The sequence below is a fragment of the Onychomys torridus genome, chromosome 7, assembly GCF_903995425.1.
Source record: "Onychomys torridus chromosome 7, mOncTor1.1, whole genome shotgun sequence".
Lineage (NCBI taxonomy): Eukaryota > Metazoa > Chordata > Mammalia > Rodentia > Cricetidae > Onychomys > Onychomys torridus.
Window position 1 is genome coordinate 73,033,071 of NC_050449.1, and position 16,671 is coordinate 73,049,741.

The 16,671-nt window shown below is 40.1% G+C and overlaps 1 protein-coding gene across 3 annotated transcripts in view; it reads right to left on the minus strand.

Annotated features, from left to right (window-relative positions):
- Positions 1-815: 815 nt before the first annotated feature.
- Col12a1 (collagen type XII alpha 1 chain) overlaps positions 816-16,671 on the minus strand; it is a 114,966-nt gene continuing 99,110 nt past the window's right edge. For 2 of the 3 annotated variants that reach the window (XM_036193002.1, XM_036193005.1), the window contains 11 exons: positions 16,303-16,398; positions 15,481-15,534; positions 14,945-14,998; positions 11,889-11,942; positions 10,493-10,564; positions 7,422-7,457; positions 7,252-7,318; positions 6,254-6,442; positions 5,269-5,337; positions 3,941-4,111; positions 1,572-1,815 (listed from right to left, as the gene is read on the minus strand). In XM_036193002.1, the coding sequence (XP_036048895.1) occupies positions 1,640-1,815; positions 3,941-4,111; positions 5,269-5,337; positions 6,254-6,442; positions 7,252-7,318; positions 7,422-7,457; positions 10,493-10,564; positions 11,889-11,942; positions 14,945-14,998; positions 15,481-15,534; positions 16,303-16,398 (1,038 nt within the window). In that variant the 3' untranslated portion in view covers positions 1,572-1,639. Of the gene's footprint in view, positions 2,978-3,940; positions 4,112-5,268; positions 5,338-6,253; positions 6,443-7,251; positions 7,319-7,421; positions 7,458-10,492; positions 10,565-11,888; positions 11,943-14,944; positions 14,999-15,480; positions 15,535-16,302; positions 16,399-16,671 lie in introns of all 3 variants that reach the window. The other variant, XM_036193003.1, reaches the window with a different exon arrangement.

Here is a 16,671-nt window from a genome sequence, read left to right on the forward strand (position 1 = left end):
TAAGCATTAAGGGACTGGTGGGGAGGGGCAGGAAAGCATCTACCTACAAAGTGAGGAAGAGGGAGCCTCAGTCCTCTTCTGATACTTGCAGCAAACTTGAGTTCGTCCTATAGTGAAAGAGGGGGGCTGATAGAACCTCAGTGTTCTCCTCTGGCTTTCAAACGTAAGTGAAGAGTAGAAAGTGAGAGACAAATGCTATGATTCACCTGTCTACTTCAAGCCTCTTCACCGACTTCCATTAATGTGTCATCTGTGCTTTTCCAGACTCCAAGGAGAATTCAATTCATGTTTTGTCCCAGGAGAAACGCTTCCACTGCCTACCCCTCACTTTTAAATTGATGTTGGCTTTTTCAAACAGACATCTACATCATTTGCTTTGATATTTAGGATGCTTTTATTGCATTTATAAGTGGAAAAGAAGAGGTTACCTAAATTATATTTTTCCATTAAGGAATTTTCCTCTTTGCAATTAAATTTGCTATTGGGTAAAGTATAGGAAAATAATTAAATGCATACAAAATTGTGTGGGTTGTAGATTATTTGGTTGTTTAGGGTCTCCTAGGATACCTCATTATTTTTCCACCAGCCCCCACATCCTCTGCATTCCTAATAAAACCTTTGGAATCTGCCGGACTTTTTAGGCTCACCACTCTTTTCAATGTCTTCACCATAGCATTTTAAAAAATCTGAAGTTATTTGGCATAATTTAACAGTATTAGCGAGATTTGTAACTGTATCCAAGGATGTGAATCTGTTTGCTGTAACACTACTTGAGCATTCCAAAGGGCCCTTCAAAGAAAAAAGACTATGCCATGTCAAATTTTCAGTAGTTTTATTGAAAAATGCCTCTTTTGTTTCAGAAATAAATAATATAAGGCAGTGAAATTCACAATCTGCAGTTAAAATATAAAAGCAGCAATTCTATGTTCATAGTCTTGCAGACATTTCCAACTGCTTTGATAACTAAGAAATATGTTCTGCAAAAGTTCATTCTAAATATACAACACAAACATGCAACTCCATTTCTGCAGAATAATCTGCAATTTGGCATAAATGTTAGTGTGTCAAAACAAGGACGTCTACAGCGATATGGAACAGTATCCAGTTGATACAATAACTTCAGCTACGTGAAGGAAGGTCTGCGGTTGTTAAGACACTAAGATTCTGTGTCCTAACGCATAGCAGGAGGAAGAGGGAAAAGGTGAAACACCACAGTGAGCTGGTGCTTCCCCACATTTTGATTTTAGGAGAAGAATTACTGGAAATGGGATGTGATTGAATTGCAGATTAGTACTGAAAAAGATAAAGGCTCTTTCCAAACATATAGCTGCTCTGGTTTCCAGGGCCTGCTGCTTCACCTAGAAGTTGGCTGCCACAGCCCACCCTGGGCGTGTTCTCTCCTTGCAGCTTCTGTGAACAGCGTGTGGTGTTGTAAGCATTTGAACTGCAAAGGCATGGATGACTACAGACTGTTGTGAGCTAGGCTGCCTGCAAAAACAAGGTTCCCTACAGTCAGAAAAGAGCACTTGTAGATGAAGCAATGCGAAGAAAACATCACAGAAAAGATGTATGTTGCCCTGTCTGACCTGTGAATGAGAATCCCAACACCTCCCACCTCATTGAACCCGCGGTCACAGGTTCACTGCCCAGGGCCTGGGCGCAGGGCACGCCGCCAACGCATGTGGTCAGGGTGCTCCCGTTCGGGCTCATCTGCACCGTAGTCCTCCTCGTATTCTGCTGTCCTCTCAGGCTCCACGGGCACGATGAAGGGCTCACGGTCAGGCAGGTAGGCCCCACCCTCGGGCACATAAGGCTCTGTCCGATTCAACATTACAGTTATAGCATGACTTGGAAGGTACATACACAGCAAAAGTTAAGTCGTCACCTGAGGTGATGGCACTCCAGTCTTAATCTCACAACCATAAATAGATGTGTTACAGTGGTCCAATTCTTTCCATGTGCACATGTGCAGAGAGAATTTGATAATCAAGTGGGGGGGGGGGCGGGGCGCAGGGGGACACACCTTCAAAGATCCAGCAGTAAATATAATCAGTGGACAAAACCTGGGAAGGATCAGAAACTGGGCCAAAGAACTGTAAACATGGTACATAGTCAGGATTTCTGGCAAATCCCTAAATAATTGCTCATGACTTCAAACTCCTCACGTCAAAGAACAACTCAGAGCTGAGGACATGAAGAATATTGGTGCCTAGAAACTGAACTCGGGTCAAAAGAGCTGTCACCAGGTTATGAACAGTCCACTGTCTCCCGCAGCTGTGTCTCACACAGAGTTACAGCTAGCGGGTGAGGAACGCCTGTGTCTATGTCCAAACAGGAAGGAATGGTGATTTTAAACCTTGGTTTGAAAAACTGCAGTTAAAAAAAAACAGAGTACACACACGGAATACTGAGAACTCACACATGCGCTGAACTCAGACACACTGCTAACAAGCAAGAGGGGAGCAGATCCATTCTCTGTTATTACTGCAGAGAGCAAGCAGCCAGCAGGCTTTGGTGCAGAAGCAGACTGTTGAGTTGTTACAAAAGTTTAGTGGATAGGATCACATCCAGATCATGTACAAGCCACAATTAGTTTATTATTTACATAGGACATTTCTCTTCAACCAGGTTAATTGTCTTTTGTAACATGGCGTATCTCTGCTGGTTAGTAGCTTATTAGGCACATCCTTCTCAGCCAAGGCTCCTCATGGCTGTGCTTGAACTTTTTTAAAGATGGTTTTTTACATTACTGCTGAAAAGCATCAGGCTGAAACCACTGCTTTTGAATCATTCAAGTTAGTATCGAGTCTCCACCCTCCTGTATGATGCCGACCCAGTTCATTAACCATATCTGTGGTGAGAGTTCCATACAGACTCATTTTCTAATAAGCACGTGCGCAAACATCTCAGAAACAGGATTTTCATGTATTCAAACTGTAAGCAGCACTGGAGACTTAGAAAATTTGTTAGCCGGAACCTGAAACAGGTCAAAGATGATAGTTTTTAAAAGTTGAATTACTATGCAAAATAAATATATATACACATCCATCTATGTAAATGTTAAAGTATATAGATATATATATATATCCATATATTTTCAGTTCACGTATGCCATAAGGCAGTAACAATTTAAATTTGTTTTACAAAGAATTAAATTACATTCTTAGGAATGGGTTGCATGGGAGTATGCATTGGATTCATTATTACTTTTGATCATATAAAAGTATGCACATAAATATATAGATATATAGATACTTAGATATTCAACTACTCATGCACTATTTGCTAGTAGCAAACCATATCAAACAGCAGTATCATTTTTAAACTTGCAAGATGCTTGAGGATGCACTAATGAAAAGTCACCATTGACCACAACATGACAATCTTCTATCCAGACCAACATACCTCCCAAACCTCACATCCCCCAATGTCAGGCACAAGAGACTTCTGCTGTCTACAACTGGGGAACACTAGAATTTCATTAACAACCCTACAAAAATATTAAGTTTCAGATTTGATAAGCATCAGTTCCATGGCTGGCACAGACAGTGAATTATTTCAGTTGTCTGTACTCTGCTATCACGTGTAAATTAAATTCCCCCAAATACTTTCTGTATATATTTTCAGCATTCTATAACTTTATTTCTTTTTTTATTTATCTCTCTATTCTTTTAGAAAAAACTCATAGAATTGGTAGCATTCATTTAACTCCCAGGAGAGCTGTTGATGATGTGGTTTGGTAAATCTAGAAATGTAGGACGGGAAAATGGTTACTTAAATCCTAATTAGTGAAAGGTGTTTTGTGCTTTAGAAGATAGCAAAGCTCAAAATACAGAACTGAAAAAAGGTGACATCCCCACAAAATCCTTAACTTTACCTTCCTTCAATCCCATGGCTCTATTTCTGAGGAATTGGGGTCCTTAAGATGGTAACAACATACCTGGATAGCCTTGCCCATTGTACGGGATGCTGGCACACTGGGATGAATCACAATATCCAGGAGGACCTGGGGGTCCTCGGATACCTGAGTTTCCAGGACGACCAGGGGGACCAGGAGGTCCTCTTGAGCCTGTAGACCCTGGTGGACCCGTTCTGGATTCTCCTTGTGGACCTAGTATGAAGTTAAAACAAATATGTTTCCCTTCTTGTCAAGAACACCTGAGGCAGTCTCCCATACTCAAGTGACATCTCCACTAACTTGACATTAGACCACCATTCACTAGTGGAATAAGAAAATAATTCCATAAGAAATTCCCAGTATGAACCAAAGAACTTCCTTGTGATGAATTAATGCCAGCAATTCACTAATGTAGTAATTTCATTAAAGGAAAACTGATTTAGCAAGAATTAAGCCAAGCTAAAATTATCTGTGAACTCTTTTGTTTGCTCCCATTCATGCAGGAACAAGGATGCCTGGAATGGCTACATCAGCTAACCAGGTGAGTATCTGGTCCACATCTCCAGTTTACATGAAGCAAATAACATTCTTTCTGGATAAAGTGGTACTTAGTTATGATTAACATAAATGCAAAGATTTAACCACAGAGCTGGCCTTGGTGCAAAGATCTAGAAACCACATAACGATAAGAAAAATGTGGGGCAGCAAAATGGCTTGGTAAGTAAAAGTACTTGCTGCCAATCCTAAAACCAGAGTTCAATCCCAGGACCCACATTGTGGACACAAGTTGTCCTCTGGCATCCACATGTACACCATGAAATAAACACACATGTAACACACACAAATAAATAGATGATAAATAGACAGATATTTAGACAGACATGCAGACAGAGAGATAGATATTTAGATAATTTTTTAATCTTTAAATAATAGAAAAAATTCATTTTCAACCTAGTCAAAACAATTCATGAAACAGTTGAACAGCTATTGTTGCCTTGAAACATGCTGAGGAAAGGTTGTAAATGAAAATATGTGTCAAGTCTTTAAATTTTTCTCACTCTAATAACTTCATATTGAAGAATACTAGGGAAAAAACAGTATTTGGAGGGTATAAAGCAAACAAAAACAAAACAACTACAACAAACATCACAGCAAAAGTCCCTCCAAAAAGAGTCCTTCTTTATCAGTGCCATTCAGGCCTTCCTCTACTGAGGCTGTGAGCAAATGCCTGATAGAGCGTACATTTCAACAAAGAGAACATCCAATCTGAACTTCTCGCTGAAAGACCACCATATTGGAAAGAGCTGATGCTATGAAATTGCCTCCCACACTTTACAGGCTTTCCCAATCTGATGGCTTAACCAACCTACCTGGGGGTCCAGGCGGCCCTCGGGGTCCTGGAGACCCAATACCCCTTTCACCTTTCTCTCCAGGCAAACCTACAAGAAGTCCCCCCCAAAAAAAGAAAGAGAGAAAAGAAAAGCATGGGAAAATTTTATCTGGAAACATGATTTTTTCATCTTAAATAATAATAACTCAAGTAACTCATTTCCTTAGTGAAAACAGAACCTAATTTTTCCCAGAAGTTCACTCCTTAAGCCAAATTCTTTCTAGACATTTGTGTAATTCCAGATTCATGGCCAAGAAACAAATCTGGCTGAAAGTCAGAGGGGAATTATTTGAAGGATACAAATATGCCTAATATATTGTCAAATAGTAATTAAAAACAGAGATCTTAGAGCAGGCCCTTCAGGTAGACTTCATGAGCTGTGTGTGCACACCATTGACACCATCAGATAGTAGGGTTATAGAACTCTTAAACTGGTATTCAATGTCTTGAAACATCTGGAAGCAGAAAAATCCCATTTTTCTCCCCCCCCCCCACTCCCTTTCAATTTCATTTATCTACCATGAAATTAAAGTCAAACAAATATCCTAGAACCAGTTCCAGGCCTTGAATAAAGGAGCAGAAAGAATTTGGACCTAAAACCATTGGGCTGCTTAGATGTCCTCAGTTGCTGTTCAGTTCTTGCCACAGTCACAACACAGTGATGCCTAATTCCGTTTGCCAAGACACTGCTTCCCATTAGAGCCACAAGAGAAATCAATGGATAGAAACATCTCTACTAAGATCTGCTGAAAACAGCATCTGTTTTCTCACACCCCCATCACCAGGATACAGACCTGTGACCTGCAAATTACTAAAGGGAAAGGTGGCTCCCAGACAGCTCGTCTGGACTGTAAATAACACTGAAGTGGTTTGCCAAATTCCACCTTCCAAATGCTTTCAACCTGCCCCAATTCTGGCACATGCAAGCTCTTCATTTATCTCTGTGTAAAGCCAGAAAGGCCCACCTCGTTCACCAGGGGGTCCCTGCATTCCTGGTGTGCCAGGGAATCCTGGTCGCCCCCCAGGCCCTGGTTCTCCTCTGGCTCCAGCACTGCCAGGGGGTCCTGGGGGCCCTGGTGGGCCAGGCTGGTTGCGACTTGAGTGGTAATCATTTGGAATCTGATTCAGCATCTGATTGAATCTGCTCATCTGGCCTGTAAATAGAAAGCCTTGTTAGAAAGAAACCCAGGAAGGTGGGGGGGAGAGGGAGGACTGGGAAGTGGCTTTCCCTTACCATCTAAGGAAACCCATCTCCTTCCTTCTCTCCAGGAAGTGTTCTAATTAGTACAAACAATAAAAATGAGGTACATCAGCTACCCAGTACAAAATGACCCTTGATCAATGGCCATTTCCACAAAATGTTCAATTCAAACCATAAGTTTTATTGTGAATATAAGAGTTATCAAGGTGTGGTGTGGCTCTGGAATACACTGCCTTTCAGTGGGCTGAATGATGTCACTCAAAAGAGAACCCTTTTGAAATTAGAACAGTGTGTCGTTTTTCTAGGTACCCAAGGCAATAATACCCAGGTTTTAGCACAAATGAGAACTTTTTTAAGTGTATATTGGAAAATACATTTTTGGGGTGCTTCATTTCCAAGCACAATAATTCACTGAGTTTAGAACATGATCAAGGAACTCTCATTTCTAACAAGCAAATTAAGCAATTTTAGGAGATGTGTTCCTCAGGATCATGCTGTGAGAAGCACAATCTAAACTATGAGGGGAGCCTTGAATTCAAGGTTAGCCTGCACTCCATCTTCAGGCACAGAGCTGCATGAGTTTGAAACATCTCTGATCAACTCTGTGACTCAAGTTCTGTATTTGTCCCAGAATTACTTTAAAAGTCATTTAAATGGTAAACCATGGATTACCAGGTAACAGTTGTTCGCAGACTCAGATGATAAACAATGAATTACCACTTATTAGCTGTCTGCAGACTCAGATGATAAACAATGAATTACCACTTATCAGTTGTTCGCAGACTTGTCTTGCAACTGCTCGCATCATGTTCTGGGAAGCAATGTCTCCCTGGTTAATTAAATTTTTAAAAATTAAGTATTATTGCTGTAATTTCAGATGCCAACATTTAACCCTTGAAATAAAAATAAGCCAAATTTTAAGATATACATACCCTATCACCTTTTTCTCCTTTTAACCCAGATTGACCCTGAAACACAAGAATTTCATACTTTAGAAACAGGAAGAGAGAGTCTAAAACAGCAGTTCTCAACCTGTGGGTCATGACCCCTATGGGAATCAAATGACCTTTGCCCAGGGGTCACCTAGAAACATCCGAAAAGACAGATATTTACATTATGATTCATAGCAATAGCAAACTTACAGTTATGAAGCAGCAACAAAAGTAATGTTCTGGTTGGGGTCACCACACCATGAGGAACTGTATTAAAGGGTCACAGCATCAGGAAGGTTGGGAACCACTGCTCTAAAATGTCGCATGGACAGGAATGACTGACAATGCAGGGGGCAGCATCGATCGTCTGATCAACCAGCAAAATGACACATCGTACTTAAAATCGTGCCACTAACATGTTTCTTTTCTGTAAAAATAATCTCATGCCCCACCAAATAGTTACCTTCCAAAGCCTTGTTCAGATGTGAATTTTAAAAAAACATTTATAAAATATATATGTATCATTTACCATGTAGGCTTGCAACTGAAATATGTACACTTTAACTCAAACTGCACTTGATCTATCACACTTGAAGTTGCCATGTTTACTCAGCTCAACTATTCATTGTGGGATCCCCAAAAGCTTGACATCCATTCACTTCCAGTAAGAACTAATGGGCTTCCTGTCAGCTCCTGAGATGAATATGTAGCTCATTCTACCTCCAGTTTGTCTTTGTGCAGGGTAGAAAAAAAAATAGATGTTCTTCTTTATTGGTCTCACATCCAAACAACCACATAATCTTTATCATATTCAATCAGATGCCCCTTCCTGTCCAAGAGCGTTACTTCAAGGGCAGGAACTTCCTATCTTTCTGTAGTATCTTTTCAAACAGCCAGCTGCCATTACAGAAGGAACATCCAAGTCATTAACAAATCTGATGTTGGGATACTATTCCAGCCAAACCAACATGTACTGTTCCCATGGAAACCACTGTAGTTCAAACCAAGGCTTAGTGTAACTATTCCAATATCCTCTTAACTGACCTCTCTACTTTCTGCTTTTACTCTTAATAGCCTATTCTCAATACAGATGCCAGAATGGTGTTTTTAAAGAAAAATTAGATTGTCTTACTTCTTTGCTTTGAGACATGAGGTCTAAATAAATGCATAATGAATTAAAATGATTGTAAGTAAAACTTGTGCTTGGCTTTCCCATTACCAAAAGTATTATATTTTTATGGAATACTAATGGAGCTTTGTGAAAACTGCATTATTTTTTATTTCTTACTCTTTAGAAATGTTTCTGATTTACTTTTTCAATCTATTCCTACTCTAAATTGCTTGTTTAAATTTTTTGAGGAATTAATACATGAGTATCACATACCATGTATATCATAACTACCCTTCCAGATCCCCACAACTTCTCTCATGAGCCCCCTCAATTATTACTGTTACACACACACACACACACACACACACACACACACACACACACACACATCCTACTAAGTGAATTTAGTGTTTCTCATATGTGCATATATTTAGAGATGACCACTTGTGATTGGATAACCTATCAGGATCTTATCTCTAAAAAAGCAAAGCATTAAGTTTCCCTCTCCCAGCAGCCATTAACTGCCTTTAGTTCTTCATCTAGGGGTGAAGCCTTGTGATATTTCTCCCACACATGTTGACATGTGAACTAGTGTTGTCATTATACAGTCTTGTTTAGACAATCATATTGTTAGGAGTTCATGGGAATATCTTCCCTGTCATTTTGTCTGTGATCTTGTAGAAGCATCTTTACTACCAGTTATTAGCAATCACATCTCAAGTAAAAGCAATGGAAATTTTTGAGCCTCTGCTTGCATAGGTTAGCAATACCCTTGCCTTATACTAATGCAAAATTAAGCATGAAGGGAATGAAGAGCCAAATAGTCATTTCAAATACTTGTGGGTATTTAGAAACTCCAAATTTAGTTGGAAGGTACTAACTTGAAAGCACATAATAGGTGTAATGCTATTGCAATTTTTATTTCTAACTAAACATAGGAATGAGGGAAAGCTAAATCAGATATAAATGGAGAAAGGACCACATTGGAAAAAGTAAAAAAAAGCCAATGTAAGTTTGGCTTCTTATTAATTTGTTTGTGCTAAGTGTTGAACTCATGGCCTTGTACTCCACCACTGAGCTACTCTGTCAACCTAGTAGATGATTTTGTTTGCACATGCACACATGTGGTGAGGGCATTTGAGTATACATCTATAGGTATATGTGTGCCATAGCATACATGTGGAGGTCTGAGGACAGCCTTGGGTGGTCACTGTCAACTTCCACATTATTTGAGACAAAGTCTCTTTGCTGTTTTTCCACTGTGGATGCCAGATATCTTGCCTAAGAGCTTTTAGAGATTCTCTCCTTTCTCCCTCCCATTTCTCTGTAGGAACACTGGGATAGTGCAGCTACTCATACTACATGTCCAGATTTTATAAGTGTTCTGAAGGTACAAACTTAGATCTCATGTTTGCATGGCTAGCATTTTTACCCACTAAGCCATCTCCTCAGGCCTCAATAAATATTTTTAACTGCTCTGATGCTCCAGCATCCTCAGCTATGGAGCAAGAAGCAAATGATGGAGCGTGGTAGTACTGTCTGCCGAAGAGTTAACATTCATAAACTGGGGAGGTAAGGCGCCCTGCACTCTCATCATGTATTTTTATGTCTTAAACAGCATACCATTTATAAATAAAAAGAGTGATTTTGCTGACCCAGCTCTGAAGCTGTGAGTGTTTATACAGTGCAGAAATATGTGTCTTGGCTCATAATCCCTTCCTCGTTTTAAAGAAACCCAATGACCACAATTTTCATCCCAGGATATTATAGCAACCCAGCAGGGGGAAAAAAGCCTTTAGAACTATTCCCAAGGCAAATCTATGGGTTTAATCATTATTTCAGCAGAGGCTCCAAACATATTTATGGCTGAGATAACCTAAATATGGCCAAGCCTTGGAGTTCTTATTATCTGTGTCCACAAGAGAATGGAAGTCAGTTGGCATGCAAGGCATCTACTTACTGGTCTGCCATGGTCTCCAGGTTTTCCTGGTTTCCCACTGGGCCCTGTAACTCCTGGAGAACCTGGGGTTCCCTACAATCACAGACCAAGAAAGGGAATGTTATAACAAGGAAAAAATCCTAGCCACAGAAACTAAAGAACTGCAGCCAGGTTTAAAACTTGTAAAAGAAGCAGAATACCATTCCACATTAAAGAAGAGGACAGACACATTTCAAGGTAACACGAGGTAGGAATCTTGGAATTTCAGTTTGAACTAGATCTTGAGACCAATAGAAAAATACACACATGCATATAGCCAGCTTCATAATTTCTAGACTACAATCTTAGTAAATCTGTTACAAAGCATCTTTACAGAAGGAAACTCCTAAAGTTTTAGCTTATTTTTGAAAAAAAAATCAAAATGAAATCTCCAAAAGACGGAAATGGAAACTTTGGCCAGAGAGGAATTAAAAAGGTGGCTGGGTTTATCACAGTTTAGCCACACTTCTGGCATCTGTAGAGGAGTCTAGAAGTCACTTCTTCCTCAGGGACATTCCCCAGGCTCCAAGTCTCTCCATCCTATCAGCACTTTTCAACCCAGCAAAACCACAGGAATTCTCCCTGTCGCTTTTAAATCAACTTTCAGGCATTTTCACCATCTATCTATTGGGCTATTTATAATATATTATCCAATACATCATGTTCTAAAGCCTACCATTTCCGTTGAATGGAATCATAAGATTTTTATAAAACAGTTCTCTGTGGGATTTATGGGGAAAAAATGAGCTCTGCAGTAAATACTTAAGCTTAATATTTAAACCTGAAAACACATGTATTAAAAATAAATAGTAAATCATTTAAACATATGTTTCAGAATCTCTGAATTCTGCCATCCAGACAGGGGCACAGCCACTGTCTCTGTCTCACTGTGACCTATGAGCAGTTCTACTCTAAGAAGTTTCAGAATCTCTTACCTTCAGTATCTTCTCCACAAATCATAAGAAGACCCTTTGTTTAAGTTGCAGATAAAACCTACTTCCCCAGAATGATCGACGGTTGCTCATTCATAATGTCCTTAACATTTAAATGTCAGAAGCACCAGATTCAGGAGGTAACCACTGAGGTCCTGAACATAACTACTCAATAAAGAGGAAAATCATGAGACTAACCAGATAGTGGCCAAGTCAGTCTGAGATTTTTCTCAACCGTAACTTGATTAAGCATCTGTATTTTGACATATCTGTTTCCTCTAGCACATTTTGATTTAGAAAAACAAACACAAACAGCTCATATAACAATCTACCCCCACAGCACAGATGAAGGGTAATTCAAATCAGGTTTTCTCACTAGTAAAACGGGAACAAAGGGAAAGGAGATTGAAGACCAGGTGGAGACATGTAACCCACTCGGCTCTTACCGGTGGCCCGGGTGGGCCTCTCGGTCCCATGGCGCCATCTTTTCCAGTGAAACCCTATGTAGGAATGAAATCACAATTACAGATTAGGGAGTAAATGAACATGAACAAGCGAAATGATGCTAAGTAGATCATTAAGGGTGATACAAAGGACTGAGTACAATTTGGTGTTTGGTAGGTACTCATTCAATATGAAGACCAACATATCAAAATGACTTATTTCAATTTGCGTTACACTTTTACTGAGTAATTAGTTCCTGCACTCACTCATTTGTGGAGTTACAAGTAAAGACATTTTAAATGCCAAACTCCTCTTTTTCAAAGAAGGCAGATTCTGGTTTCAACTTCTGTAAAAGTGCAAAGAAGGGCAAAGAGAGACCAACTCTGTCTGCTCGACAGTTGCTCTCTGAAAGGGGCAAAACTGTATTAACTCCCTGCGCCCTAAGAGGAAAGGAAGTTTTCCATTCTCACAACCAGCGGTCAACTCTCTCCCTTCATCAGCAGCACCAAGCTGTATCAGTGTGAGCACCAAGGAAAAGGCAGGGTACACCTCCCTACAGGGCTGCCCTTTGGCTCCTGTGTCCACGCTGATGAGTTCCTTCTCTGTGTACTGTGCCAAGTGACCTCTGCCTGCAGTGAGTCACCCCGCTACCTACTTAGTTTTCAGTCCCAGAACAGATCTCTGAAACCCAGCCGAGGACTTCTGAGTCAGTTTTCTGTTTATGTTTGCTGCATTCCTCTGTCAGAAGTGATTTTTGTCCCATTTTCTGAAGGGAATAAGAATGATCAGTACCGGGCATTGTGGCTCCATGCCTGTAATGCCAGCATTTGGGAGGCTGAGACAGGAGAATTGCTGTGAGTTCTGGGCCAGCCTGGTTTTGAGAAATTGAACATGAAAGAATGATTATTTGTCCATAATCATTCAGCATCCATATTTCTTAGTTTACTGATTTCATAATAGCAGAAACTTAGAGTTTCATTTAAGGGAATTTTAGAAATTCTCCATATCCAAAAAAAAAAAAAAAATCTTTCCAGAAACTTAAAGGGATAAACTTTCCGGCTGCTTTCTGAAGGAGCTAGGTCTGCTTAACACAAACCAGACTCTGAGTCCCATCTGATACAAAACCAACATTACTTCTGAGAGCCACTTAAAAAACAAAAATGTTCCAGTAGCTTTGCTGAGACGGTCGGAATGGCATTTCTTCCATCTAAACATAGCCAACTGCTGCCTAGTATGCTCTTTCTCAACTTTTAGTGAGTGTCATATTTTTAATAATCTAGTGGTGCTTGGGACTTTGAAGGAACATATCTAAATTGGGATGAGGGGGATTTAGTCTGATAGTCCTTAAAGGGGCTATCTTGAGCTCCCTGCAGACCACCACCCTTCAACTTTTAGTTTCAATTCTTGTTGCAAGCCTGCAGCTATTAATGTTCTTCCGTGTAACAGTGTTAGAAGAGACTAGCAATCACCTTTATACAAACATGGAGATTAGATACATGTACATTCTTCTGCTGTTTCTCCTTTCAAAATTATGCAAGGCAGTTGCATGCCCTGCTATTCCTGCAGAACCTTAATCGTGGCTTCACTCTCCTCCTACTTCCATCTCTGAATTCCTGTTACTTTGTTATTTTGTCAGCCAAGATTGCCAAACCAACAGTGTCTCTCACTGTCTAAAATAGTTTCGTCCTTCTCCCCCTCAACAACGTTGGACACAGATTAGAGTTTCAGAGAGGAAATGCATAGGTCCTCCCAACCCCTCATCCGTCTGGGTGCAGTGATGACATTAGTGGCTGCCTGATTGCCTGTTGCTGGGATGTCAACCTCAGGACCCCCACCATCTCCATCTGAAGCACACACTGGGGTAGATTGGGATGTGTATAGCCAGCCCTCGGCAGCAGTTCAGCCCACTGTCATTTTCTCAGTGGCCATATTCAGTTTGTTGTTGTTTTGTTTTGTTTTGTTTTGGGGGGAGGGTTAAGGTAATACCTTTGTATTCTAACTGTTGTTCTTCATCATAAAATAAAACTTTTACAATAGTGCCCAAAGCGTCAGTCTCAAACGAGGCTGAAGAACAGTACAGTCTCCAAATTCCTTATCAGAGTCTAGGGCTTGCTCTTTGACTCTTCTTCTTCCAGATGTGAAAGGAAGCAGGGAAATGGTGCTCAGGAGCATACCATGTGCTATTCTGAGTTATCTTGGTGAACCATTGCTCCCACTGAGTGACACCTCCATTACTTAAAGATATTAAGGTTAGTAACTTATGTGGTCACTGACAGCAAGTACAGCACTAACCCCTCCAGAGAAGACTGAGCGCAGTTTAGCCTGACAGAGCGCAGACAACCCTCACGCTGTTGTTTAAACCATAAAATGCCGAAAAGCTGTGAGATTTGTGAGATTTGAGCAATTCTGACGTCTCTAAATTTCTCTTACTAAAGCATTTTTGGTCTCTTATTGAAACAAATGTTTCTATAGCATTGGTGAATGAAACATGAATGTCATGTTCATTTGGTTACCAATTAACTTGTCCCAGAATGGAATGGCTTTCCTGCTTTGCTATTACCCTGTCAAGGGCAAATTTGAAGGGTGTCACAAATAGAGAAAGTCCCAACTAAATACACCCAACTCTTTACACCAGCATCAACCTCAGAAGAGACACTTGTCTTCTAAAGGTGTAGAGGGTTCCTTGGGACTTCAAAGACAATGCTAGGAAAGTTAAGGCTACTCTCCACGTTACATAAAATCTATCTCATGATGAAGATTTTAATTTTAGGATCGAAAATGACTCCTAAGTCTCTTGGATGTTTTTCTAACAGTTAAAAACTATTTACTGTGTTCTTAATCTAACACAACTTCAAAATTCTCAAAATTAAAAGTTCAAAAACTTCCCCCCAAAGTACCATCAATTTGTTTAAGGGAATTCAAGATTGTTCAGATGTTGGATGGTCTACTGACACCAGTCTGAAGCCTTCCACAAGATATGTGAACTCCACATCTCCAACCCTGCAAACAGGACTGTGGGGATTCTGTAATTAATACATATGTGTGGCCCCAAACTTACTCTGTCTCCTGGTGGTCCCATTGGTCCAGGTGGACCAGGTAATCCTGGGGTTCCCTGCACAAAAGAAAGTAAACCATTAGCATGCAGTGAAATACTGTTTGTGTAGAAAATGATTGTTAGCATTCTCCAAAACGTTTTAAAAAAAAAAAAAAAAACAAAGTTTGGGAGCTCTGGAAAGAAACAGAAGACCATGGCCAAACATAGCACCAGGCGTGTAGACCTGTCATCAAGGCAATATCAGAATTAAACAGTATACACTTGAACAATAAGAACAGAGTAAGAAATCCAGGTCCAGTGAAGCATGCATAAAGGCTTACCCTTCACTACTTGATCTTTCTCACTTTTTTAAATTCTTTTTTCATGTATTATATTCTGATCATGCCTTTCCCTTCCTCCAGCTCCTCCCATCTCCTCCCCACCCACCAAACTCTCTGCCTTTCACTTTAGAAAACAAACAGTTTTGCAAAACTCAAAGACAACTTTTCAAACAATGCATGATAGGTTTAAAAAAAAAAAGAGTAATTTCAAGAACTCACTGTCCGGCCGGGAAGCCCTGGCTCTCCTGCATCACCTTTCATTCCCTGGCGACCCTAGAGTGGGCAGCGAGAAGATGGTTCTCAATGGAGATTAAGTTTAAAAGGAAGAAACGAGTCACTTACGTACTTTAATCATTTCATAAGTACAGTGCAAAGGTCCAGAGACAAGCAATTAGGTCTGTTTTAAAGGGAGATGAATAAGCCAGATTTTTTTATTATTATTATTAACACTCACTTTCTCCAGAAAATGCCATCCTGTAATTTCTACTTAATTTATGATACTCTTATATAATTATATCTACTTTGAAAGAATATAGTTTAACACAAGTGATACTACATTTAGGAAGTTTTTGAGAAATCAAATAAGTAGAACAATTTTCTACAGTTATTTATTGCATATCCATTTACATATCTAAAATAGCATTTGTCAGAGGAAAGCAGCTGAGTAACTAGCCTTGTATTCTCCTGGAAAACATTTGAATTTAGAACCACATAGAAAACATTGCAGATAACCCAGTCCTAGTGGCTCAGGGCTTTCATCCCAGCTAGCCAGAAGACTGAGGCAGGAGAATCAATTTCCTGCACTGGCCACAGGGTGAACTCAAGACCCCATCTCAAAATAAGAAGTTTACAAAGGACTGGGGATATAGATCAATGGTAGGGAGATTGCATAGCATCTATGAGGTTCTAAGTTCAAACTCTGCCACCAAAAATAGCTGAGGGGAGAGACAACAAAACATATTAGGAGGCGGGGATAACATTCCATTTAAACACATTGTTAACCCAACATTTTCATTTACTACAGAAAGCCTTTATGCTTACCTGTTCTCCTGGAATGGAAAGTCCATTGGGTCCCTGGGGGCCTGGAGGACCCTGAGGGCCTGGAGGGCCTGTGTCTCCTCGGGGACCTGGAGGCCCCTAAGATATAGGAGTAAAAGAAAAGAGGGAGGAAGGGGGAAGAGGTGATGTAATACCCTCAGTGGGAATGGTCAGAAACTTCTCTCCATAGCCTGAAAGCATCATCACTTAGTCTTCATAAACACTTTGGAAATATATACTGGTATAAAACTGTGTTGATACCATTCTTTCATTCTCTTTACTACACACTTAAAAGGTGGATATTTACTGAATTCACAAGAACACTTAGGTTTCAATAAAAGTCCTATTAAAAGTAGACTTTCGAAAGTGAAA